The sequence below is a fragment of the Bufo gargarizans genome, chromosome 6 (genome assembly GCF_014858855.1).
Source record: "Bufo gargarizans isolate SCDJY-AF-19 chromosome 6, ASM1485885v1, whole genome shotgun sequence".
NCBI classification, from domain to species: domain Eukaryota; kingdom Metazoa; phylum Chordata; class Amphibia; order Anura; family Bufonidae; genus Bufo; species Bufo gargarizans.
In genome coordinates this window covers 32,389,135-32,416,323 of record NC_058085.1, presented here as the reverse complement: position 1 = coordinate 32,416,323, position 27,189 = coordinate 32,389,135, and the positions used below count along the sequence as shown (strand labels likewise).

At 44.0% G+C, this 27,189-nt stretch overlaps 2 protein-coding genes and 1 long non-coding RNA gene across 3 annotated transcripts in view; 2 read left to right on the top strand and 1 right to left on the bottom strand.

Moving 5' to 3' along the window:
* The window catches only part of LOC122941676 (oocyte zinc finger protein XlCOF7.1-like), a 38,895-nt gene extending 21,213 nt beyond the window's left edge, over positions 1 to 17,682 (bottom strand). The window contains exon 1 of the mRNA XM_044299095.1: positions 17,643 to 17,682. The gene's annotated coding sequence lies outside the window, so the exon portion shown is untranslated. The remainder of the gene's footprint in view (positions 1 to 17,642) is intronic.
* Positions 17,683 to 18,345: 663 nt separating this feature from the next.
* On the top strand, positions 18,346 to 18,735 carry LOC122941716. Its single transcript, XR_006390508.1, has 3 exons — positions 18,346 to 18,398; positions 18,481 to 18,604; positions 18,688 to 18,735. It is a non-coding gene; the product is annotated as an uncharacterized LOC122941716 (long non-coding RNA).
* Positions 18,736 to 18,939: 204 nt separating this feature from the next.
* LOC122941677 (oocyte zinc finger protein XlCOF6.1-like) lies at positions 18,940 to 26,194 on the top strand. Its single transcript, XM_044299097.1, has 2 exons — positions 18,940 to 19,230; positions 24,808 to 26,194. Exons 1-2 carry the CDS (start codon positions 19,101 to 19,103, stop codon positions 25,878 to 25,880), a joined length of 1,203 nt encoding a protein of 400 aa, XP_044155032.1. The 5' UTR covers positions 18,940 to 19,100; the 3' UTR covers positions 25,881 to 26,194.
* Positions 26,195 to 27,189: the final 995 nt, after the last annotated feature.

Below are 27,189 nucleotides of genomic sequence, written 5' to 3'. Positions count from 1 at the left end.
GTTATCAGCACTTAAAGTGACAGTGGTCAGATTTGCAAAAAATGGCCTGGTCCTTAAGGTGAAATAAGGCTGTGTCCCTAAGGGGTTAACAAGGTTCCAAGTAGAGCTTCAACATGCAACAAGAAGAAATGGGAGTGAGACAAAACATTTTTTGAGTATTCAATTTAATGAAAACAACGAATAAACTGAAACAGGCTGTTTTTCAACTGGTCAAAAGTTTAGGACCACACCTCCCAAAAAAATCTAAACCCCCCCAAAACAGAAATCCAACTTCCAAACATGGACTCAGTAATGAGTAGCTCCGCCGTTATTGTTTATCACTTAAAAAATTTGTTTCGGCATGCTTGATGCAAGCGTTTTCATGAGGTGAGTGGGAACATTTCTCGAAGTGGTGAAGACGGCCGCACGAAGGCCATCTTCTGTCTGGAACGGTTGTCCATTTTTGTAAACTTCCCTTGCCATCCATCCCTAAAGGTTCTCAATTGTATTTAGATCAGGGGAACATGCAGGATGGGCCAAAAGAGTGATGTTTTTCTCCTGGATGAAGTACCTTGTCCTGCGGGCATTGTGTACTGTAGTGTTGTCCTGTTGAAAAACCCAGTCATTACCACACAGACGAGGGCCCTCAGTCATGAGGAATGCTCTCTGCAACATCTAGACATAGCCAGCGGCCTTTTGACGCCCCTGCACTTCCTGAAGCTCCATTGTTCCACTGAAGGAAAAAGCACCCCAGACCATTATGGCGCCTCCTCCACTGTGGCGCGTAGAAAACATCTCAGGTGGGATCTGCTTGTCATGCCAGTAACGTTAGAAACCATCAGGACCATCAAGGTAAAAAAAATTCTTATCAGAGAATAAAACTTTCTTCCACCTTTGAATGTCCCATGTTTGGTGGTCTCTTGCAAAGTCCAAAAGAGCAGTTCTGTGGCGTTCAAGGAGACGAGGTCTTTGAAGACGTTTTTTGTTTTTGAAGCCCTTCAGTCTCAGATGCTGTCTGATGGTTATGGGGCTGCAGTCAGCACCAGTAAGGGCCTTAATTTGGTTTGAGGATCGTCCAGTGTCTTGATGGACAGCCAATTGGATCCTCCGGCTCAGTGCTGATGAAATTTTTTGGGATCTTCCACTTGACTTTTTTGTTCCATAACCCTCAGGATCATTTAAGATTTTAAGAAATTCCAAATGACTGTCACTGCGTCCCACCTCAGCAGCGATGAGGCGCTGTGAGAGACCCTGCTAATGCAGTTCAACAACCCGACCACGTTCAAAAAGGGAGAGTTTTTTTGCCTTTGCCATCACAACGTGTGACTACCTGACAGAAAATGACAATGAATCCACATCTTTGCACAGATTTGGCCTTTTAAAGGCACGTGGTCCTAAACTTATGATCAGCTGTTTCAGTTTATTCGTTGTTTTCATTAAATTGAATGCTCAAAAATTGTTTTGTCTCACTCCCATTTCTTCTTGTTGCATGTTGAAGCTCTACTTGTTAACCTTGTTAAGATCCAGCCATGCTAAATATGATTTTTTGATATTTTTTAAGTGGTCTTAAACCTTTGATCAGGACTGTGATTTTCTCTTTGTACTGAAAAAGGCCGCTAAACGCTTTTACCGCAAATAACTGCAACAGTGAACTGCGTATATATTTTTCTTTTAGTACTGAAATACGTCACTGAACGCTTTTACCACATATAACTGCAGAAGTAAACTGCGTATATATATATATATATATATATATATATATATTTTTTATATTTTTTTCCCCCTACACTCCGAACGCTGGAAAATATCTAAATCCACTATGGCCGCCGTATTTAACTGTGACATCACAGGGCTGGCTGGCTGCTGATTGGCTGCATGTATGGCATTATGGGTCATCCAGCCTTCTCAGAGTTCCTTGCCCAAAGTCCTCACACGTGTAGCCGCCATTTTAGGAAAAATTGCGCTTCGTTACCACATTCCAGACATTCGGTTCGAATTCCACTTCGTCAGCTTCGATTTGCTCATCTCTAATTAGGACAGGTTTTGTGTGTACTAATAGGACAGCGGCCATTTTATTTCCCCTGATGACTGCTCCCTGGACAAAACAAGCCATTATAACTAATAAAAGGTATTTGGAAATATATTTCTAATAAAGTAATATTTAAGTATTTTCATTTTCCTAATTCACGGAGAACCCCTTTAAGCACACTGCCATAGAACTCTGGATCAACATACTGTAAATGTGTTCTGTGGAGTGACCAATTACATTTCTCTGTCTAATGGTCTGATAGGCGAATCTGAATTTTCCAGGTAAACATTACCTGCCTGACTGTATTGTGCCATCTGTAAAGTTTCATGGAGGAAAGATAATGCTATGGGGTTGTTTTTCAGGGGTCGGCCTAGGCTTCTTAGTTCCATTGAAACAAAATGTTAATACCAAGACATTGTGGACAACTGCATTCTTTGGGGATGGCCCTTTTCTTTTCCAGCATACCTGTGCGCAAGTGCACAAAGCAAGGTCCATAAAGATATGGTTGGGTGAGTTTGGTGTGGAAGAACTTGACTGGCCCATACAGACCGGATTTTAACCCCAATGAACATCTTTAATATCAAGTTCACATGGTGAGGTTACAAGACAAACACTAGCTCATTTACATTAATAGTTGTGGGTAATTAGAGGCAGTGTATTGTACTGTAGTCATGTGAGCAGTATTTTTTTAAAAGTTAAGCAGTACAACCCCAACGTTTCGGTCGGTGTCGACCTTTATCAAGGGATCTGTGGCTTGAATATGCAGTGTCTGCTCTGGAGATCTCCAGAGCAGACACTGCATATTCAAGCCACAGATCCCTTGATAAAGGTCGACACCGACCGAAACGTTGGGGTTGTACTGCTTAACTTTAAAAAAAAAATACTGCTTACATAATTGCTCTAGATGGAACATTAAATTGATGTGAAAACTACTATGAATTAAAAATTACTAATTGATAAAACGCATTTGGTGTGCCGTGGATTTCTCAAGTGAATCTACTGACGTCTGTCCTCTACGAGCATCCACAATCTAGGGTGTGCAGATCTCATATATTTCTTGGATATTGTACTGTAGTGGCCCAGAGGGACATTACCACTCCAACATTCCTATTGCTAGCCTGTTTGCCACCATTGTATTGGTTTGCACCACCAACTGTACCACCAGCAGCAAAATGTCATTTTGCAAAAATTGTTATGTTTATGTACTGTGCCCGGTTCACCAGCAGGTGGTAGTGTATCTGGCAGACAGTACTTTTAGGTAGAATGGAATTTCCATTCCATTCTCCTCCCTTTTGGACAGAAGTAGGCTAGTCTTGCTTCCTACTAAGTTAGGGGTTTGCAGGGAGTTGAGAGTGGAGATGAGAATTGAAGTGAAAGAGTAAAGCAGCATGGTGCGGTGAGGGAACATTTTCCCTTCACTGCTGCAGAAACTTAGGGAAGGAAGCTCAGAGACCAGCAAACTCCTGATATATAAAAGGACTCAGCAAAATGAGCCACAGGATACCTCACTCTCATAAGAAACAGTAACTGAAGCTGATAGGAACCAGAATGAAGCCAGAAATTAGCACAGCAGCAGTATTCAAGTTCATCTGCCAGTTTACCCTTAGCCTGCTGAAAATTTATCTGTGACCTACAGTGTACTTTTTCCCTAGACGGCGTCCGCTGCGGGCAGTGACATTAGCTGCGCTACATCTCTTCTGTAAAGTTTGCGCATTCCAAAAAATATCTGGCATCCAGTGTACTTTTTCCATAGACGGTGTCCGCTGCGGACAGTGACATAACCAGTGCCACATCTGCAGTGTAACGTCTGCACAAAAATAATTTATCTGTGACATCCAGTGTACTTTTTCCGTAGACGGTGTCCACTGTGGACAGTAACATTAGCTGCACCACATCTCATGTGTAAAGTGTGTGCATCCCAAAAATATCTGTGACATACAGTGTACTTTTTCCATAGAGGGTGTCTACTGCGGACAGTGACATTACCAGCGCCACATCTGAAGTGTAACGTGTGCGCTTAAAAATGTACCTGGGACATACATTCGAGGCCAAAAGTTTTGAGAATGACACAAATATTAGTTTTCACAAAGTTTGCTGCTAAACTGCTTTTAGATCTTTGTTTCAGTTGTTTCTGTGATGTAGTGAAATATAATTACACACACTTCATCCGTTTCAAAGGCTTTTATCGACAATTACATGACATTTATGCAAAGAGTCAGTATTTGCAGTGTTGGCCCTTCTTTTTCAGGACCTCTGCAATTCCACTGGGCATGCTCTCAATCAACTTCTGGGCCAATTCCTGACTGATAGCAACCCATTCTTTCATAATCACCTCTTGGAGTTTGTCAGAATTAGTGGGTTTTTGTTTGTCCACCCGCCTCTTGAGGATTGACCACAAGTTCTCAATGGGATTAAGATCTGGGGAGTTTTCAGGCCATGGACCCAAAATGTCAACGTTTTGGTCCCCGAGCCACTTAGTTATCACTTTTGCCTTATGGCACGGTGCTCCATCGTGCTGGAAAATGCATTGTTCTTCACCAAACTGTTGTTGGATTGTTGGGAGAAGTTTCTGTTGGAGGGTGTTTTGGTACCATTCTTTATTCATGGCTGTGTTTTGGGGCAAAATTGTGAGTTAGCCCACTCCCTTGGATGAGAAGCAACCCCATACATGAATGGTCTCAGGATGCTTTACTGTTGGCATGACACAGGACTGATGGTAGCGTTCAACTTTTCTTCTCCGGACAAGCCTTTTTCCTGATGCCCCAAACAATCGGAAAGAGGCTTCATAGGAGAATATGACTTTGCCCCTGTCCTCAGCAGTCCATTCACCATATTTTCTGCAGAAGATCAATCTGTCCCTGATGTGTTTTTTTTTGAGAGAAGTGGCTTCTTTGCTGCCCTTCTTGACACCAGGCCATCTTCCAAAAGTCTTCGCCTCACTGTGCGTGCAGATGCGCTCACACCTGCCTGCTGCCATTCCTGAGCAAGCTCTTCACTGGTGGCACTCCGATCCCGCAGCTGAATCCTCTTTAGGAGACGATCCTGGCGCTTGCTGGACTTTCTTGGACGCCCTGAAGCCTTCTTAACAGGAATTGAACCTCTTTCCTTGAAGTTCTTGATTGAGGTGCAATCTTAGTAGCCACAATATCCTTGCCTGTGAAGCCATTTTTATGCAACGCAATGATGGCTGCACACGTTTCTTGCAGGTCACCATGGTTAACAATGGAAGAACAATGATTTCTAGCATCACCCTCCTTTTAACAGGTCAAGTCTGCCATTTTAACCCAATCAGCCTGACATAATGATCTCCAGCCTTGTGCTCGTCAACATTCTCACCTGAGTTAACAAGACGATTATGAAATTATCTCAGCAGGTCCTTTAATGACAGCAATGAAATGCAGTGGAAAGGTTTTTGGGGGATTAAGTTAATTTTCATGGCAAAGAAGGACTATGCAATTCATCTGATCACTCTTCATAACATTCTGGAGTATATGCAAATTGCTATTATAAAAACTTAAGCAGCAACTTTTCCAATTCCCAATATTTATGTAATTCTCAAAACTTTTGGCCACGACTGTACAATGTATGTTTTCAATAGATGGTGTCTGCTTCTGACATGGGCATATCTATAGTGTAACGTGTGCGGCTAAAAAATGTATCTGTGACATCCAGTGTACTTTGTCAAAAGAGGGTGTCTGCTTCTGACAGTGACATTACCAGGCCCACATCTGCAGTGTAAAGGGTGCGCTTCAAAAATGTATCTGTGACATACAGTGTACTGTTTTGCGTAGACGCTTCTTACAGTGACTTTACTGGTGGTACCTCTCCTGTATAACGTTTCCAAATACCTGTAACATTCCCTGTAATTTTTCATTAGCCGCTGGTGACAGCATTGACATTATCTGCGGGATATCTCCTGTGTAATGTTTCCATATCCCAAATACCTTTTTAAATTTGTTTGCACATACACTTCCAAATCCTAAGCCACTGTACGTGTGACAGACTTTCAATCACATATAACATTTAATATGAAGAAGGCAAGCAGTAAGGGACGGGGCAGTGGCCGTGATGCTGATAATGCACGCAAAGGCCGTGGTCCTGGGCGTGGTGAAACTATGCTTGCTGCCAGAGCACAAGAAAAACAGTCATCCAAGATACGTAGCTTCATATCCCTGTTTGCGGGGCGGAGCAGGACATCACTCTTGAAGTCAGACCAGTGCGACCAGGTGGTCGGTTGGATTGCAAAAGATAATGGTTCCAGTCGGTTAAGCACCACCCTGTCTTCCACCAAGTCCAGTCTCAGTAGCCAAGAGTCTGCTCAATCCAATCATCACCCTGATCCTCCTTCTTCTGGGCAAACAAACGATCCAACACTCGGATATTCGGAGGACCTCTTTTCATCGCCATTCCTTGATTTGGCCCTCTCGCCAAACACGCTTAAAGAGGGACATGAGATCTTGTGCCCTGATTCCCAAACTCTTGAGCATCCAAAATCACAAGAAGATGACGGTGGGGAATGGCCATTACTGTTTAATGAGATGGATGATGATGAGACACAGTTGTCAATAACTCAACAGCAATTACACTCAAGAGGTTGATGAAGAGGATGAGACACAGTTGTCAATCACTGAGGTAGTGGTTAGGTCAACAAGTCAGGAAGATGAGCAGAGTGAGGAAGTGGAAGAGGAGGTGGACGATGAAGTCACTGACCCAACCTGGGAAGATGGAAAGCCGAGGGAGGACAGCAGTACAGAGGGGGATGGATCTGCTGCACCGCAACAGGCTGGAAGAGGCAGTTGGGTGGCAAAAGGGAGAAGGCAGGCCACACCAAAAAGGCCTGCAACTGTTCCCTGGAGCACCCCCTTGTCGAAATCTCCCTTGCTAAGGGGTAGGTGTTCCGCAGTCTGGTGCTTTTTTGAGGAAAGTGTGGATGACAAATGGAATTGTAATTTGCAACCTGTGCCATACAAAAATGAGCATGGGCATAAACACTAGCAACCACACCACCACCAGCATGATCCTCCACATGGCATCCAAGCACCGTAATAGGTGGGCCGAACGCCTGGGTCCACCATCTGTGTCTGCGGGACACACCACTGCCTCCTCTTCCCCTGTGTTACGCGCTGGCCAATCCCCTGTCGAAGGCTCTGTACCGGATGCCTCCCGCCCTGCACCTGGACCTTCGCAAGCACCATCAGCGACCACATCCACTCACGTGTCCCAGCAAAGCGTACAAATTTCCTTACCCCAGGCATTTGAACGTAAGCACAAATACCCAGCCACCCACCCACAGGCCATAGCACTAAATGCGCAACTTTCCAAATTGCTCACCCTGGAAATGTTGTCATTTAGGCTTGTGGACACTGAGGACTTCCGCACCCTGATGTCGGAGGCCGTCCCGCGTTACGCAGTCCCCATCCGCCACTATTTTTCACGGTTTGCCGTGCCCGCCTTACACCAACATGTGTCCTGTAACATCACACATGCCCTGACCAACACAGTTACTGGGAAGGTCTACTTAATCACAGACACATGGACAAGTGCATTCAGCCAGGGATGCTACATTTCCCTGACGGCACAGTGGGTGAATGTGCGGGCCCTATGTCGATGTCATGCTCAGGTTATGTGCGGAGGTCTGCCAGGTTAGCAGCACGTGTGTAGTTTGTTTTGTTTTTGGGTTTGGATTTGAGCTGTATCCACCTCCTTTCAGGTGCACTGGGTGGGGTCATTTGTACGAGTTTAAATTACGCCCCTTCCCAGTGTCCTGTGCGGGTTATAGCTTCTATCTTGCTCTGAGGAAGGACAGAAGGAATCGCTGTTTCTGCTCAGCTACAGATAAGTTGGTTTTGTTTCTCTCTTGTGTTCTGTTTAGGCTGCTAGGGAGACAACTGCTCCCTCCTTGCTTGAGGAAGCAGGCTGTCTCTTTTCCCCTTTTCCACCATCTTAGGGATCTTAGGGTTTCTTCAGCCTTAGTCATGGTGGCACGTTTATTCCCACCTTCAGGGTCTGAACGTGGGCACAGAAGTCCAGGAAGAGTTGGTAGGGATTTGTCAGGAGGTGACCTTTATCCACAGCTTCTAGCCTAGACACTTGTTTTATGGTTTTCTGTGTTTCTATTGTATCTTGCATCCTACCCAGCGTGACAGTCGATCAGGGTTTCCGCCAGCACCTACCTTAGTGGCTCCAAACCCCACTTCTTCTCCTCCTCCACATACACCTCCGAATTATATGCGTGCAGCACCAGTCAGTCATCAGTCGGTAGCTGGAAGCAGTGTAGCACTGAAGTGGGGAAGTGGCAACAGGCCATGCTGAAGCTGATATGCTTCGGGGACAAACAGCACAATGCCGCAGAGCTGTGGCAGGGGATAAGAGACCAGACTGAGCTGTGGCTCTCGCCACTCAACCTAGAACCAGGCATGGTTGTATCTGATAATGTCCGTAACTTGCTGGCGGCTTTGGATATTGGCAAACTCAGACACATGCCATGCCTAGCCCACGTCTTAAACTTACTGGTTCAGCGGTTCTCAAAACCTACCCCAACTTGCCTGAACTACTGGTAAAGGTGCGCTGCTTGTGTGCACATTTCCACAAGTCATCGACTGATTCAGCCGGGCTGTCAATGCTGCAGCAGCGCTTGAAATTGCCAGCTCACTGGCTGTTGTGTGACGTGATCACGCGCTGGAACTTCCCGTTCCACACGTTGGCCAGGCTTTGTAAGCAGCAGAGGACAGTAGTGGAATACCAGCTGCAACATGGTCATTGCCTTTCCAGTCAGCTTCCGCTATTCACAAGCAAGGAGTGGGCATGAATGTCTGACCTCTGTTAGGTTTTAAGAAACTTTGAGGAATCAACACAGATGGTGAGCGGCGATAAAGCTATTATCAGCGTAACCATCCCACTTCTGTGTCTACTCAAACGCTAGCTGCTCACATTTAAGGACAACGCTTTGCATGTTGAAGAGGTGGAAATGGGAGAAGACATTACACAGGGTGATAGCCAGACTACCCTCAGTTCGTCTTCTCAGCGCGAATTGGACGATGAAGAGGAGGAGGAGCAAATGCCTCCGCTACAGAGGGTAGTAACCATGGAAGTTTAATTCCATCTGTTCAGCGTGGGTGGGCAGAAGAGGAGATTGAGAGTGATCCTCCTGATGACGACAGCGAATGTCTTGCCTTTTGGTACTCTGGCACACATGGCTGACTTCATGTTAGGCTGCCTTTCCCGAGACAACACGGATTACTGGTTGTTCACCATTCTGGACCCCCGCTACAAAGAGAACGTCTCATCTCTCATTCCTCTGGTGGAGAGGACGAGCAAAACGGTGCAATACCAGAAGATCCTTGTTGAAAAATTGCTCCAAAAATTTCCATCTGACAACACTGGCGGCAGAGTCCGTAGTTCCTTGGCCAACCGAGGAGGGGAGACAAGGGGAACACACAGCAGTTCCAACAGAGGCAGGGCAACACTCTCCAAAGCCTGGGACAGTTTCATGACAACCCGCCAGCACCCTCACCCTGATGCGTGGCCTACTGTCACAAAGAGGGAAAACTTTTGGAAGATGGTGAAGGAGTACATAGCAGACTGTGTCAGTGTCCTTAATGATCCCTCAGTGCCTTACAACTACTGGGTGTCCAAGCTGGACACGTGGCACGAACTGGCACTCTATGCCTTGGAGGTGCTGGTCTGCCCTGCTGCCAGCGATTTGTCTGAGCGGGTATTTAGTGCTGCTGGTGGCATTATAACAGATAAGTGTATCCGTCTGTCAACTGAAAATGCTCACAGGTTGACTCGTATAAAATTGAACAAGGCCTGGATGGATCATGACTTCTCGATTCCACCAGAGGAAAGCTGATGAACATAAAGGCACTTTAAATGTGTTGTTTATAATGTACTGAATACACTGTATTCCTATGCACCCCTTCCACCACAAACACGGGTATATGGTTGAAGCTTCCTTTTCTCATCCTCCTCCTCTTACTACATCATATCAACACGCTTATCCGTTGCATATAATGCCCTCGCATTTATGTCCTTCGCATATTTTTTACAGGGTCAGCTCAGCTGCAGGCCCTCGCATATAATTTTTTAGAGGGTCAGCTCACTAGCAGGCCCTCACCTACAATGTTATACAGGGTAAGCTCAGCTGTAGGCCGTTGCATATAATTTTTTAGAGGGTCAGCTCACCTGCAGGCCCTCACCCACAATGTTTTACAGGGTCAGCTCATCAGCAGGTCCCCGCATATAATTTTTTCGATGGTCAGATCATCAGCAGACCCTCACCCATAATGTTTTACAGGGTCAGCTCAGCAGCAGACCCTCACCCCTAATGTTTTAGATGGTCATATTAGCAGGCAAAATTGTTGCACTACTCAGACAACATTGTTCCCAGCAGCAACCTGGGAGTCCAAGATGCATCCAGACATTCTCCCTATGCTGTTCCCAAACCATTTCAGTGGTGTTTCCATCAATTTCTGACCTTTTCCTATGAACCAGGCATCCTCCCCTCTTCAGAGCAGGGGGTGCCTGGTTTAATGCTCGGGTTCTCCCATTGACTTACATTAAACTCGGGTGCTCGGTAGAGCACCCGAACATCCCGATGTGTTTGGCCAGAGTACCTGAGCACTTTTGTGCTCAATCAACACTAGATGACACAAGTGATTGCAAGTTTATTCAATTAAAAACCATTAAACTTTACCAGGTCTAGACTCTACTTGCCTTTGTTGCTATGGAGTCTAATCCCGGGCAATGACAGTGTCCAGGTAGGAGCACCATGACACAAACAATTAAGGCTGCATCACCACTCGGCATTCCTAAACACTGGGACTTGATCTCCTTGGGGGGAGGTGGGTCGCCCATTGCAGTACCAGTGGCAGTGAAACAAATTATCACAGTTGAGGAAGATATACATAGTATATTATCCCAGTTCAGCGTTCCTCAACATGTCCAGTCAAGGTTCATCAGCATCCAGAATCTCTGAGGGTATTTATGGTTTTGGTAGAGCTTCCTTTTATAAGAAAGATGTTATTCATAAGGGCTTTCCATTGAATTATGTTTGGGAGCTTGTTACCCATCCATCGGAAGGGCAATAGCTTTTCTGTCGATGAATATTACATTTTGAATATTTTTGTTTTCATTTTAGAATTTTACATTCAGTTCACTCATCTCAAGTGATAAGCATGCTGAATATACTCAAAGGTCAGCAATGTTTCTTGCCCCATCAGGTGTTTCAACTTATATATCCAAGTAGTTCCACTAAAATCACTATTACTATGCAATGGAAAGGACATTTCAAATTAAGTATTATCACAAAATACATAAAAAATATTGTTATTTTTTTTTTGTAAGATTATTTTTTTTTTTATTCTGGCCCCTTATGTGCCTGAAATTCTTGCAAACCTTCTCCTACATTTAGAGGTGAAACAACATGCTCAGTAGACTCCCTGCTCCCTTCAAGCTAACTTTATCTTTTTTACTATATTTGTCACATGCCTTGGCTAGTTTCAAATTAGCAAAATACGTCTTCACTCTTTTCTACCAGCCTATCAAGAAGAACATATGCAAATTTGTGTTAATATAGATGCCTTATCGTCAGAATAGGTCATTAATATCTGATCAGCGGGGGTCTGTTTAAAGAGCAGGTGTCGCTCCATGTGAGTGCCGCTCCCTCTTCACTACACTACACTATGTCTCAGAAGTGCAGTGCAATACAAGTACTCACTACATTCAAGTGACTGGAGCGAGTGCTTGTAATTACACTATAGCGCTGGTCCACAGGAGACGAGATGTAGTGTGAAGACAAGGAGGCATGGAGTGCCATCACATTGTCAAACAGCTGATTGGGGGGGGGGGTGTTGGGTGTTGGACCTCCCCCCCTTTCAGATATTAATGACCTATCCTGAAGATAGGTCATTAATATTAATGGCTGGACAACCCCTTTAAAGGCTCAAGCTCTCTGTAAAGTGCGCTGACGTAAGTGTAGCAAAAATGTGTTTGTACTGTGTAATTAGATCTCACTTTTTCCGGGACTATCCCATAAAGCCATACATTTCAGAACCTAGTGCTAGTGGGCTACCCTAGGCAAAATCTGTCAGAGAACAAAAAGAGCGGAGACAGCACATCCATTCTTTGTGATTTACCCTAGGCAAAAATCAGATAAAAAATAAATAAAAATCACAATTCCTGACTCTCGGACTTTGCCTTGACCCAGATTTCTTGTACAAGGATCAAGGTCATCAATATCAGAAAAAGGGGTCCTACTCCTGGCATCCCCGCCAATCAATTATATGAAAAGCTTGTGGAGCTCTGTGAGCGCCTAGGCCTCTTCCTAGGCCAGTAACATCACTACACATTGGTCGAGTGGACTTGGCACAGCTCAGCTCCATTCAAATGAATGGACCTGGGCTGCCATACCAAGCCCAGCCACTATATGATAGAACATCAATACGAAAATCCCTGATAACCTGTTTAAGCCACTGCATAAACCCTTAGGCCCCTTTCACACGGGGGAGAATTCCATGTGGGTGCAATGCATGAGGTTTAACTGCACTGAATCCTGACCCATTCACTTAAATGGGGCTGTTCAGATGAGCGGTGATTTTCACGCATCACTTGTGCGTTGCGTGAAAAATCGCATGGTCCATAAATATTGGGACATTGACACAATTCTAACATTTTTGGCTCTATACACCACCACAATGGATTTGAAATGAAACGAACAAGATGTGCTTTAACTGCAGACTGTCAGCTTTAATTTGAGGGTATTTACATCCAAATCAGGTGAACGGTGTAGGAATTACAACAGTTTGCATATGTGCCTCCCACTTGTTAAGGGACCGAAAGTAATGGGACAATTACAATGAGCCGATAAAAGGTCCAGAGTTCATTTCAAGTGTGCTATTTGCATTTGGAATCTGTTGCTGTCAACTCTCAAGATGAGATCCAAAGAGCTGTCACCATCAGTGAAGCAAGCAATCATTAGGCTGAAAAAACGCAACAAACCCAGAGAGATAGCAAAAACATTAGGCGTGGCCAAAACAACTGTTCGGAACATTCTTAAAAAGAAGGAACGCATCGGTGAGCTCAGCAACACCAAAAGACCCGAAAGACCACGGAACTGTGGTGGATGACCGAAGAATTCTTTCCCTGGTGAAGAAAACACCCTTCACAACAGTTGGCCAGATCAAGAACACTCTCCAGGAGGTAGGTGTATGTGTGTCAAAGTCAATAATCAAGAGAAGACTTCACCAGAGTGAATACAGAGGGTTCACCACAAGATGTAAACCATTGGTAAGCCTCAAAAACAGGAAGGCCAGATTAGAGTTTGCCAAACGACATCTAAAAAAGCCTTCACAGTTCTGGAACAACATCCTATGGACAGATGAGACCAAGATCAATTTGTACCAGAGTGATGGGAAGAGAAGAGTATGGAGAAGGAAAGGAACTGCTCATGATCCTAAGCATACCATCTCATTAGTGAAGCATGGTGGTGGTAGTGTCATGGCGTGGGCATATATGGCTGCCAATGGAACTGGTTCTCTTGTATCTATTGATGATGTGACTGCTGACAAAAGCAGCAGGATGAATTCTGAAGTGTTTTGGGCAATATTATCTGCTCATATTCAGCCAAATGCGTCAGAACTCATTGGCCAGCACTTCACAGTGCAGATGGACAATGACTCAAAGCATACTGCAGAAGCAACCAAAGAGTTATTTAAGGGAAAGAAATGGAATGTTATGCAATGGCCAAGTCAATCACCTGACCTGAATCCGATTGAGCATGCATTTTACTTGCTGAAGACAAAACTGAAGGGAAAATGCCCCAAGAACAAGCAGGAACTGAAGACAGTTGCAGTAGAGGCCTGGCAGAGCATCACCAGGGATGAAACCCAGCGTCTGGTGATGTCTATGCGTTCCAGACTTCAGGCTGTAATTGACTGCAAAGGATTTGCAACCAAGTATTAAAAAGTGAAAGTTTGATTTATGATTATTATTCTGTCCCATTACTTTTTGTCCCGTAACAAGTGGGAGGCACAGATGCAAACTGTTGTAATTCCTACACCGTTCACCTGATTCGGCTGTAAATACCCTCAAATTAATGATGACAGTCTGCAGTTAAAGCACATCTTGTTCGTTTCGATTCAAATCCATTGTGGTGGTGTATAGAGCCAAAAATGTTAGAATTGTGTCCATGTCCCAATATTTATGGACCTGACTGTATATTCCTTGTTTTTCATGCAAAGCAGGCCCCATAGAAATGAATGGGTCTGCGTGAAACCCATTAAAGTCTTACAACATGGTTATAAGAGAAAATAATAGCATTCTTAATACAGAATGCTTACTAAAATGTGGCTTGAGGGGTTAAAAAATAAATTAACTCACCTCATCCTCTAATTCGCACAGCCGGCATGTCTTCTTTCTTCTTCTTTTAGGACCTGCAAAAGGATCTTTGATGATGTTATCGCGCTCACTACTTGGTGAGCGTGGTGACGGCAGCGCAGGTCCTGCTGAATGAAGATAGAAGGATCTTCTATCTTAATTAAGCAGGACCTGCGCTGATGTCATCGAGCTAACCACGTGGTGAGCGCGATTACGTCATCAAAGGTCTTTTTGCAGGTCCTGAAAGAAGAAGCAAAAAGACAATGCAAGCTGCGTGATCAATTGGATAAGGTGAGTTAATTTTTTTTATTTTTTAACCCCTCAATCCATATTTTTGTAAGCATTCTGTATTAAGAATGCTATTATTTTCCCTTATAACCATGTTATAAGGGAAAATAATAAAATGAATAGAGCACCAAACCCAAACCCGAACTTCAGTGAAGTCTGGGTTCGGGTCTGGGTACCACATTCAGTTTTTTTTTCATGCACGTACAAAACACGTTGCACTCGCGTGGAAAAAACTGAACAATTTCTGCGCAAAACTGCGCAATTTCAATTTTCCTGCAATGCATACGCGACGCATCCGGAGCAAATCCGGGACGCCCATGTGAAAGAGGCCTTAAACATATCAAGAGTGACTCAATATCAATGTCCCTATGTGGTTTGTCCACCATAGAGAGTCTATCTAAGCAGACCACTGCCCAGGAAATGAATGAATGCAATAGTGAGTGGTTCTCATCAGCTCATGGTCACGATTTTCTCACCAATCTCATTGCAAGTGCATTAGGCAAAGCACTTTATAAAACAGGACCCAAACAACTATACATCACCTAAAGCACTAGGGATTATATATATTCTCCCTGGAGAACAAGCACAAAGTATTTCAGTTACATCCTATAGTAGGATAGGCAATCAAATATATCAGCATCAGGCACTTGTTCACACCTAAGATTCCACAGTATGGATGCACATTAGTAAATGTGAGCTGGTGTTTGCAAAGCGCTTTCAATAAGCAAGAGGGAAAACAGGAGCAAAACAGGATTATGAGAACAGTACACAATAATTACCAGCAGGCAGTATATAAAAGCCTCTCTACAACATCGAAAAAATATATGAGTACTTTGAAGTCTGGACTATTTGTCTGTTTCCCCAATGCAAAGTTATAAACTTCTCACTTTTTTTTTATTGAAAGGGTTAACTTGCACTGTTTTATGTGATATATTATGTTCATTATCATTGTATTTGCAAAGCTATATGGAAAGCGTTAATGAACTCTGAAAGATTTTTGGGATCAGAAGCTGGCAACTTTCCACAGCTACCATAGGGTTTAAAGAACATGTTTTCGAGGGAAAAAGCCAGTCTTGTTGACACCATAACCAGACAGACTGACCTTGTGACCGTTGTTATGTCTGGAAACTTGTTTTTGTCTGGAAAAACTGCTGCGTCATTTAGTATCATTGAAGCTCTAATGTAAGTCTATGACAGAAAGGAGTGGTAACTTTGTATTGGTTTGTGCTGAGTTTCTCCACTCCACCCCTCCCACTAGAAGGGTTCAGTCTAGCTGAAACTGTATATAAGGAGAGCAGTCAGAGCCCCTAGTGTTCTGCAGTTAGGGATCAGCGCTTGGAGGGGAAGACTCTGCCAGTCTGCATGAGTGACCAGAAGAAGATGCTAAGACGAGGACACTGAGCCACAGACCATGGGTCACCAGCCCTGTGACCAGGGAGCCACTGTCACGGACGTACCGAGACATACGGCATCTCCGCAACAGTGAGTGGCAGATCTTTAAAAATGGCAACATGTGGTTTGATTTGGCATGTTTACCTTGTGGATGAATAGGCGTCTGTGTTGTTCCTGGTACTGGCCACACCCTTAACCTCCAGGTGTTGCTATTGTGGTCATTAAGCTTTCCCTTTTATAGTTGTTTCTCTCACAATACTGTGCGGTTTATAACTTATGTTGGACCTGTGTATTTCTGGTGTTTGGATCTCGGCTAAGTTCCTGGTGCTGCCATAGCTTCTTGGAAGTTAAGTGTTACCTTTCCCTTAGTATTTTGGCTTTTCTGTGTGTTACCTTTCTCTTTGTATTTTAGCTTTTCTGTGTGTTGCATTTCCTTGTTGTTTTGTATTAGGGCTTAAGGAGACTCCCGTTCATCCTTTCTTTTGGAGGAACAGGATGTCTCATTCCTATCATTAGTACCAGGGTTCTTTTAGGGTTAGATAGTACTTTAGGTATTCCTGTGTATGAACTCACCTACCTCTGGGGTCTGTTCATACTGGTAGTCAGTCAGGGCTTTGATCAGGGTTTTCACTAGGAGGTGTCCTGTCCATCTTCCTTCCCTAGTTTTCAGGCCTTATTTCCTTTCCGCTTTCCCTCCTATGTTTGGTGTGGGGTTTCCCTCTTACACTAGAGCAAGACGGCCACCCGGACTACTGAGCTACGGTCCGTTGGCCTCCAGCCTTTGAACAGTGTACTAGCCTTCTGAGAGAGCGAATGGAACAGCTAGCTCAGGCCTTTCCTCAGCATCAAACCCTTCTTCTGCCCTGGAGAAGACTGGAGATGCCAGCCCTATGCCTTGCCGGTATTGTTTTCTACCTGAATTCCCCTAGTAAAGAAGCACACTGGTTACTGCAGACCCTGACTATCTGGACTTATTTCCCATTTGGGTTCACCACGCCTTACCATCCCTTTCGGGGAGTAGCAACACGTGGTGACACCGCAACGGTGTCCGCAGGACTCACGGTAGCATTGGGGCCACCCCAAACCAGGCCACTGCATAAATAATTGCCAGTACACAGTATATAAAAGCCACTATACAGTATTAAAATGATATATAATTACCAGCATACCATATCTAAAAGCCACTATGCAGTATAGAAATAATATATAAAAAATTACCAGCAGACAGTATATAAAAGCCGCTATACAGTATAGAAGTAATATATTAATAATTACCAGCAGACAGTATAGAAAAGCCACTAGACAGAACATAAATAAAAGCCGCCATATTGTATCAGATAAATCCTACAACAGTGGATATAAGCCTAATATGTTACATATAATATTATCTACCTTACTGCATAGAATAATTGTACAAATAATGTGTAGAAATAAATTCTCCACAGCGCACAGAATTTTTCCATCATTCCATGAAAAAAACATAGAATTCAATCTAAAGAAAAGATGAAAGGCGTCCACAGCCTTACTGATCCCCATCCCCAGTAATCCTGACAGACAATGGCGGTGACTGTACACATACCTCCACCTGCACCGCTGGACACTACATGTATGGGGGAGACTAGTGAGCTAAAGGACCTTTCATGATGTCATGACCATGTGACTATGTGTGGGAGGTGTCCTCCAGGCTGTGCTGTTGGAGGAGGTAAAGGACCTGATGATGTCATGAACATGTGACTGTGTATGGGAGGAGTCTGGAATCACATGACTGGGTGCTATTCAGTGTATTCAGGACTTTGTTGTGCTGGTTGTGATCGGTGCTGGATGACTTGAAGTGTTGCATCGGGATGTAGTTACAGAGTGTATGCAGTGGAGCTGTCTCTGTGTCTCCTACAATATAGGATCGCTCAGTGGAGATCTTCTATATCAGATCCTTCTTCTGATTGACCTATCAAGGATGGACGGGGACAAGATGGTGGAGAGTATAATAAATATCACCCTAGAGATCCTCTTCCGGCTTACTGGAGAGGTGAGAGATGCTGATGATGTCACATTACATCATCTTATCTATGTTACTAACAGATGGATATGACTGGAGAGGTGAGGGACTCTGGAGATGTATGGAGTGATATTTATTACTGTGTCTCTCCATAACCAGGACTACACAGTAGTGAAGAAGACCTCTAGTGAGGGCTGTCAGGCCCCTGTGTCTGAAGGATGGGGAAGAACCCTGAGCCCAATCACAGGGCCTCCACCTCACCCCCTGATACATGAGGAAATCAACAGAGAGAAGATCCTAGAACTCACCAACAAGATGATTGAGCTGCTGACTGGAGAGGTGACACTGCTGGGAATGCTGGGACATTATACAGGAACGCTATGAAGGGATTGGGTTAATGACTGTGTCATTGTGTTGTCAGGTTCCTATAAGGTGTCAGGATGTCGCCATCTATTTCTCCATGGAGGAGTGGGAGTATTTAGAAGGACACAAAGACCTGTACAAGCACTTCATGATGGAATATCTCCAGCCTCTCACATCACCAGGTAATGGACATGACTAAATACACACGTCCTCCCATTATTTGTATGTAAGGTATGATTTCAGTCGCTGGACGTGTTTCCTACAGTTAAGGAAGAGACTAGAACACCAGAGAGATGTCCCAGTCCTCTTCTTCCACAGGATGGTTCAGAAGAATATCACAATGTCCCACAGGATGATCAGGTAGTTGGAGATAAGGTCTCATGAAATGCCCCCTATGATCTGTAGAAGGCTGTGAAGATCTTGTTTTATCCACCAGTATTATATGTTTTATCCTTGTATAATAAGAAAGGTGGAGATGACAGGATTACAGCCAACCATAGACATTACATGTGGTCTGGATCTTCTCACAATTTTCTAGTTATGGTTGGAATAAGGAACTAACAAGTTGGATTTATACAGGAGACCTGCAGATATTTGGGTCAGATATCTCCTGCTGTCTGGTCATTTTTGGTTGTCATTCTAATTACTGATCTTCCACACGACTTCTCCAACCGTCTGATGACTTCTATAATATTTGTTTCACAGCTTGTGAATCCGGGTGAAGATCTGAAAAATATTAATCCTACAGAGACATATGTGATGGGTGATGAGCAGAGTATAGAGGACATTCCTACAGATAACCACCCAGGTGAGTAGTAACTAGTAGTGTTGAGCGAGCATGCTCGGCCGAATACCAGTTCGGCTCGAGCATCACTATGCTCGGCACATGGCGGTACTCGGCCGAGTACCGCATGTACTCGAGTCTCCTCCCCGCACCAATAAACATGCAGGTAAGTACTGTCCTCACTGTAATGCCAATAGCTATGTTGGCTACTGGCATTACAGTGATTGGCTGGCCGGAATGCGTCATTCGGTGCTATATAACACCCTATGACGCATGTTTGGCTCATTTTGTCAGGGAGAGCTGAGGATAGGAAGGTACAGAGCGTGTAGGGAGTGTAATCGAATATTATAAGTGTACAAAAACGTTTCAGTGACCCAAAAGTCCTTGTAACAGTAGCGCAACCTGCGCTAAATTGCTCAGTGTTAGGAAGAGCTGTGCATAGTAAGTGACAGACAGTGTAAGGAGTGTAATAGGAAGATTTTTATACAAAATACTTTTCAGAGACCCAAAAGTATTTTTAAGGACTATTGTGTGTGAAAGCAGCAATATATAATTTTAGCGCATCCTGCGTTAAATACCCTGTAATAGTCCGCTGTGGACAGTTAAATTATCCGCGCCACATCTCTTGTTTAAAGTGTGCGCATACCTAAAATATCAGTGACATCCAGTGCAGTGTTTCCGTTGAAGTTGTCCCCTGCGGACAGATAAATTATCTGCGCCATATCTCCTGTTTACAGTGTGCGCATCCCTAAAATATCAGTGACATCTAGTACAGTTTTTCCGTAGACACTGCGAAGTGTGACATTACCTGTGGTACCTGTCCTGTATAACGTTTCCTCATCACAAATACTGTTGTAAATTTTTTTGCACAAACACTTCCAAATCCTACGCTACTGTACGTGTGACATACTTTCAAGAATATATCCCATTTAAAATGAATAAGGCGAGCAGTAAGGGACGGGAAGTAGCTGTAATGCTGATTGTGCACGCATAGACCATGGCCCTGGGCGCAGATAAACAGTGCCTTCAGCCAGAGCACAAGAAAAACAATCATCCTCGATATCTAGCTTTATGTCCCAGTTTCCAGGGCGGCGCAGGACACCACTCTTGAAGTCAGCCCAGTGCGAGCAGGTGGTCGGTTGGATTGCAGCAGATAATGCTTCCAGTCGGTTAAGCACCACCCTGTCTTCCACCAAGTCCAGTCTCAGTAGCCAGAAGTCTGGTCCACACAATCTTCACCCTGATCCTCCTTCCTCCCACCATTTACAGTTTGGCCAAACGAGTGATCCCACACTAGGATATTCCGAGAACCTCTTTTCATCACCATTACAGCACGCTTGAAGAGGGACATGAGATCTTGTGCCCTGATTCCCAACCTCATAAGCATCCACAGTCACAAAAACATGACGGTGGTGAATGGCAATTAGTGTTTAATGAGGTGGATGATGATTAGACAAAGTTGCCAATGAGTCAATCGCAATTACTGTCTCAAGAGGTTGATGAAGAGAATGAGACACAGTTTGCAATCACTGAGGTTGTGGTTAGGTCAACAAATCAGGAAGATGCTCAGAGTGAGGAAGTGGATAAGGAGGTGGTGGACGATGAGATCACTGACCCGACCTGGGAAGTGACAAGCCGAGCAAGGAGAGCAGTACAGAGGGGGAGAGATCTGCAGCACCGCAATAGGCTGGAAGAGGCAGTGGGGTGGCAAAAGGGAGAAGTCGGGCCACACCAAACAGGCCCGCAATTGTTCCACAGAGCACCCCCTTGTGGAAATCTCCCTTGCCAAAGGGTAGATGTTCCGCAGTATGGAGATTTTTTTTAAAGAAAGTGCGGACGACAAAAGAATAGTAGTTTGCAACCTGTGCCATACGAAAATCAGCCGGGGCGTGAACACTAGCAACCTCACCACCACCAGCATGATCCGCCACATGGCATCCAAGCACCATAATAGGTGGGACTAATGCCTGGGTCCACAATCTGTGTCTGCGGGTCACACCACTGCCTCCTCTTCTCCTATGTTATGTGCTGGCCAATCCCTTGTTGAAGGCGCAGGCCCAGATGCCTCCCGCCCTGCATCGGGACCTTTGCAAGCACCATCAGCGTCCAAATGTCCTTACCCCAGGCCTTTGAACGCTAGAAAAAATACACAGCCACCCACCCACAGGCCATAGCACTAAATGTGTAGCTTTCCAAATTACTGGCCCTGGAAATGTTGCCATTTAGGCTAGTGGACACTGAGGCTTTCCACAGCCTGATGTCATTGACCGTCCCGCGTTACGCAGTCCCCAGATGCCACTATTTAAGGTGTGCCATGCCCGCCTTACACCAACATGTGTCCCGTACCATCACATGTGCCCTGACCAACGCAGTTACTGGGAAGGTCCACTTAACCATGGACACATGGACAAGTACATTCATCCAGGGATGCTACATTTCCCTGACGGTACAGTGGGTGAATGTTGAGGCCGGGAGCGATTCGTACCCTGGTATGGCACAGGTGCTAATGACGCCAAGGATTGCGGGACCTACGTCGATCAGGGTTTCCGCCAGCAACTACCTTAGTGGCTCCAACCCCCAGTTCTCCTTCTCCACTTCTACCTCTGAATTATCTACGTGCAGCACCGGTCAGTCATCAGTCGGTAGCTGAAAGCAGTGTAGCACTGCAGTGGGGAAGCGGCAACAAGCCGTGCTGAAGCGGATATGCTTAGGGGACAAACAGAACACTGCTGCAGAGCTGTGGCAGGGTATAAGAGACCCGACTGAGCTGTGGTTCTCGCCACTCAACCTAGAACCAGGCATGGTTGTGTCTGATAATGGCGTAACTTGGTGGCGGCTTTGGAGCTGGGCAAGCTAAGACACATCCCATGCCTTGCCCACGTATTCAACCTTGTAGTTCAGCAGTTTCTAAAAACCTACCCCAATTTGCATGAGCTACTGGTGAAGGTGTGCCACGTGTGTGCACATTTCCGCAAGTCACGACATCTTCAGCCGGTCTGTCCACGCTGCAGCAGCGATTGAAATTGCCAGCTCACCAGCTGTTGTGCGACGTGAGCGTGTGCTGGAACTCCACGTTCCATATGTTGGCCAGGCTTTGCAAGCAGCAGAGGGCAGTAGTGGAATACCAGCTGCAACATGGTCTTCACCTTTCCAGTCAGCTTCCGCTATTCACAAGCGAGGAGTGGGCATGGATGTCTGACCTCTGTGAGGTTTTAAGAAACTTTGAGGAATCAACACTGATGGTGAGCGCCGATAACGCTATTATCAGCGTAACCCTCCCACTTCTGTGTATACTCAAACGCTAGCTGCTCGCAATTAAGGATGATGCTTTGTGGAAGAGGTGGAAATGAGGAAAGACATTACACAGGGTAATAGTCAGGCCACCCTCAGTTCTTCTTCTCAGCGTGAATTGGACGATGAAGAGGAGGAGGAGGAACAGGAGACGGTTGCCTCCGGTACAGAGCGAAGTTTAATTCCATCTGTTCAGCGCGGGTGGGCAGAAGAGGAGGAAGAGGATGAGGAGATTGAGAGTGATCCTCCTGATGACGACAGCGAAGTCTTGCCTGTTGGTACTCTGGCACACATGGCTGACTTCATGTTAGGCTGCCTTTCCAGATACAACACAGATTACTGGTTGTTTACCCTTCTGGACCCCCGGTACAAAGACAACGTCTCATCTCTCATTCCTCTGGTGGAGAGGACGAGCAAAACGGTGCAATACCAGAAGATTCTTGTTGAAAAATTGCTTCAAAAATTTCCATCTGACAACACTGGTGGCAGAGTCCGTAGTTCCTTGGCAAACCAAGGAGGGGAGTCAAGGGGAACACACAGCAATTCCAACAGAGGCAGGGCAACACTCTCCAAATCCTGGGACAGTTTCATGCCACCCCGCCAGCACCCTCACCCTGATGCGGCCTACTGTCACAAGGAGAGAATCATTTTGGAAGATGGTGAAGGAGTACATAGCAGACTCAGCATCCTCAATGATCCCTCAGGGCCTTACAACTACTATAAAAATTAACAAGGCCTGGATTGACCATGACTTCTTGACTCCACCAGAGGAAAGCGGCTGAACAAAAAGGCCCTTTAAATGTGTTGTTTTTAATGTACTGATTACTGAATACACTGTATTCCCATGCACCCCTTCCACCACAAACAAGGGTATATGGTTGAATCTTCCTTTTCTCTTCCCCCTCCTCCTCTTCCATCATATCAACATGCTTATTCGCCACATATGGAAGAAAGAAGAGACCGAGGGGATATGATAGAAACTTTTAAATACATAAAGGGAATCAACTCGGTAAAGGAGGAGAGCATATTTAAAAGAAGAAAAACTACCACAAGAGGACACAGTTTTAAATTAGAGGGGCAAAGGTTTAAAAGTAATATCAGGAAGTATTACTTTACTGAGAGGGTAGTGGATGCATGGAATAGCCTTCCTGCAGAAGTGGTAGCTGCAAATACAGTGAAGGAGTTTAAGCATGCATGGGATAGGCATAAGGCCATCCTTCATATAAGATAGGGCCGGGGCTATTCATAGGATTCAGATATATTGGGCAGACTAGATGGGCCAAATGGTTCTTATCTGCCGACACATTCTATGTTTCTATGTTATGTTTCTATATAATGCAGTCGCATATATGCGCTTCAAATATAATGTTTTACAGGGTCAGCTCACCTGCAGGCCCTTGCATATAATTTTTTAGAGGGCCAGCTCAGCTGCAGGCTCTCACATATAATTTTTTAGAGGATCAGCTCACCTACAGGCCCTCGCATATAATTTTTTAGAGGGTCAGCTCTGTTGCAGGCCCCCTCATATAATTTTTTAGAGTGTCAGCTCAGCTGCAGGCCCTCGCATATAAGTTTTTAGAGGGTCGGCTCACCAGCAGGCCTTCACCTACAATCTTTTACAGGGTCAGCTCGCCTGAAGAGCTTGCTTTTGTTCTGGGAAAAGTGGTGGTTTTTAACTGTTTTTAAAAACAATAGAAAAAAAACCAGCAACTCCGCAAATTTTTGTTTTTATTAGATCACTGGTTGCCAGGTTATAACAATCCTGACCATTAGAGCAGAACCCTGACTATCATTATACAGCTGAGCACCCTCACTAAGGTGCTAAGGGATAAAAATAAAATACATTAAATATGCTAATCCAGCCTTACATTTGCTCCAAAGCCACAATTTCATGGCCATAGTGGTACTCTCCTTTGGTATTTGCTGAAGTTCCTATATTTTGTGGGATTACATGAGATGGGCACCCACTAATAGCACTGACTTACAGGTCATTTTATGATTCTCAACTGAGTATTTAACTAGAAAAGCATATGATAGACACACTGAAAAGTCAACCTTTGAAGATGCTGGCTTCAACACAAAAGTGGAAAACTACAGCCTAGTGACCTAACATTCTGATCTAATGGTTCTTGCTTTGAGATTAGATTTGATAAGAATCTGTTTTGCAATCAACTGTCCTAGTCAGTGAAGGATTTAATTTTGTTACATTACTTGCAATTTATATTTAAATGTTGAGATAGAAATGGTATAACATATTAATATTATTTAAGGTTATATCATTCAAAAATAATACAAATTTATTCTTGGCAGATGACTGCACCAGGAGCTCAGATGGACATGGGATATCTTCACAACATACTATGCCTCAAGATGTATATGAACAGCATATCATTATCCCAGATGTATCCTCAGACTTTCACAGCAAAGATCCATCATCTGATTTTTTTCGATGGATCCGATCTTCTGATTTATCACAGACTGTTAAGCAAAACAAAGAACACAGAAGGGGTGAACATCAAAGATGGGAAAAGCAAATTTCATTTTCAGAATGTGGAAAAAGTTTTATCCAGAAATCAGACCTTGTTAAACATCAGAGAAGTCACGAAGGGCAGAAGCAATTTTCATGCTCACACTGTGAGAAATGTTATAGCTGCAAATTAGATCTTATTAGACATCAGAGAATTCACACAGAGGAGAAGCCATTTTCATGTTCAGAATGTGGGAAATGTTTTCACCGTAAATCTAATTTTGCTAGACATCAGAGAACTCACACAGGGGAGAAGCCATTTTCATGCTCCGAATGCGAGAAAGGTTTTAATGCTAAATCAGATCTTGTTAGACATCAGAGAATTCACACTGGGGTGAAGCTATTTTCATGTTTAGAATGCGGGACATATTTTACCCAGAAGAAAGACGTTGTTATACATCAGAGAAATCACACAGGGGAGAAGCCATTTTCATGCTCAGAATGCGAGAAATGTTTTAATTATAAATCACATCTTGTTAGACATCAGAGAATTCACACAGAGGAGAAGCCATTTTCATGTTCAGAATGCGGAAAATATTTTACCCAGAAGCAAGACGTTGTTATACATCAGAGAACTCACACAGGGGAGAAGCCATTTTCATGCTCAGAATGCAAGAAATGTTTTAATTATAAATCACATCTTGTTAGACATCAGAAAATTCACACAGGGGAGAAGCCATTTTCATGTTTAGAATGCGGGAAATATTTTACTCAGAAGAAAGACGTTGTTATACATCAGAGAACTCACACAGGGGAGAAGCCATTTTCATGCTCAGAATGCGAGAAATGTTTTAATTATAAATCACATCTTGTAAGACATGAGAGAATTCACACAGAGGAGAAGCCATTTTCATGATCAGAATGCGGTAAATATTTTACCCAGAAGCAAGACGTTGTTATACATCAGAGAACTCACATAGGAGAGAAGCCATTTTCATGCTCAGAATGCGAGAAATGTTTTTATAATAAATCAGATCTTGTTAGACATCAGAGAATTACACAGGGGCGAGACCATACTCATGCTCGGAATGTGGGAAATGTTTTAATCAGAAAACACATCTTGGTTACCATCAGAAAACTCATACAGTTAAAAAGCCAAAGCTCTCAAGTTGCAGTCCAAGCAAGGGAAATTAATTTAAAGCACTAAATGATTATTGAGAAATTTCTGTAATTACCAATAAATGTCTTATTCAAAAGCATATAGAAACTTATCACTTTGCTTTTAAGATGGTGCAGAAAACAACATGAAAAGCACAAAAAAACGCACATAACTCAACACTATGTATTGTAGATTTTGGTGGGGAATTTTTGTGTATTTTTACAACTCAGTCATAGTCCATGGTGAAACCACAATACAGCAATCATGGATCCACACAAATAATTGACTTGCTGTGAATTTTTAAAGTCACACCACAGGTCAATTTCCATGTGTACAAAATACGCACAGTGGTATATCAGATTTGGTCTCATTGATTTTGTGGGTGCTGTATTATGCTGTAACCTGCAGCATGTGCAATAGTATAAAACTTACAAGAATAGTCCAGATTGTTATGGTGGAATGAATAAAAAAAAGGTGTTAAAAAATAAATAACTGATTAGTTGTGAGTGTACAGTATATATACTGTGTATTCACCGCCTTTTCTAAGAAACTCTAAAATAAGATCTGATCCAACCAATTACCTTCCAAAATAACATAAATAGTTGAATAAGGGCCCCCCATTGTGCCATAAAAATATCACAGGATGTGAGTATGAATGCTTCCGTTCTGAAAGACCCCTAAATCTGCAACTCTACAAAGCAAGCAACATGGAGACCAAGGAGCTCTCCAAACAGTTCAAAGACAAAGTTGTGGAGTAGCATGAATCAGGGTTGGGGTATAAAAAAAAAATAAAAAAATAAAAAAAAATTGAACATCCCATGGGGCACCATAAAATCCATTATAACACAATGGAAAAAATATGGCTTAACTCCAACCCTGACAAGTGAAGAACATCCACCAAAACTCACAGATGAGGTAAAGAGGGCATTAAATCAAGGATTCAACAAAGCCACACACTCTACAGAGGAGATGGAAGGATCAGTCCATAGGACCACTATAAGGCATGCACTCCACAGGAGAGATGGAAGTATCTGTAGGTAGAACCACTATATGCCACACACTCAAC

Coding starts and splice junctions, on each gene's coding strand:
- LOC122941677 (XM_044299097.1), top strand. CDS start 19,101: ATGACTTCTATAATATTTGTTTCACAGCTTGTGAATCCGGGTGAAGAT. Junction 19,231..24,807: donor TCCTACAGATAACCACCCAG/GTGAGTAGTAAC, acceptor TATTCTTGGCAG/ATGACTGCACCAGGAGCTCA.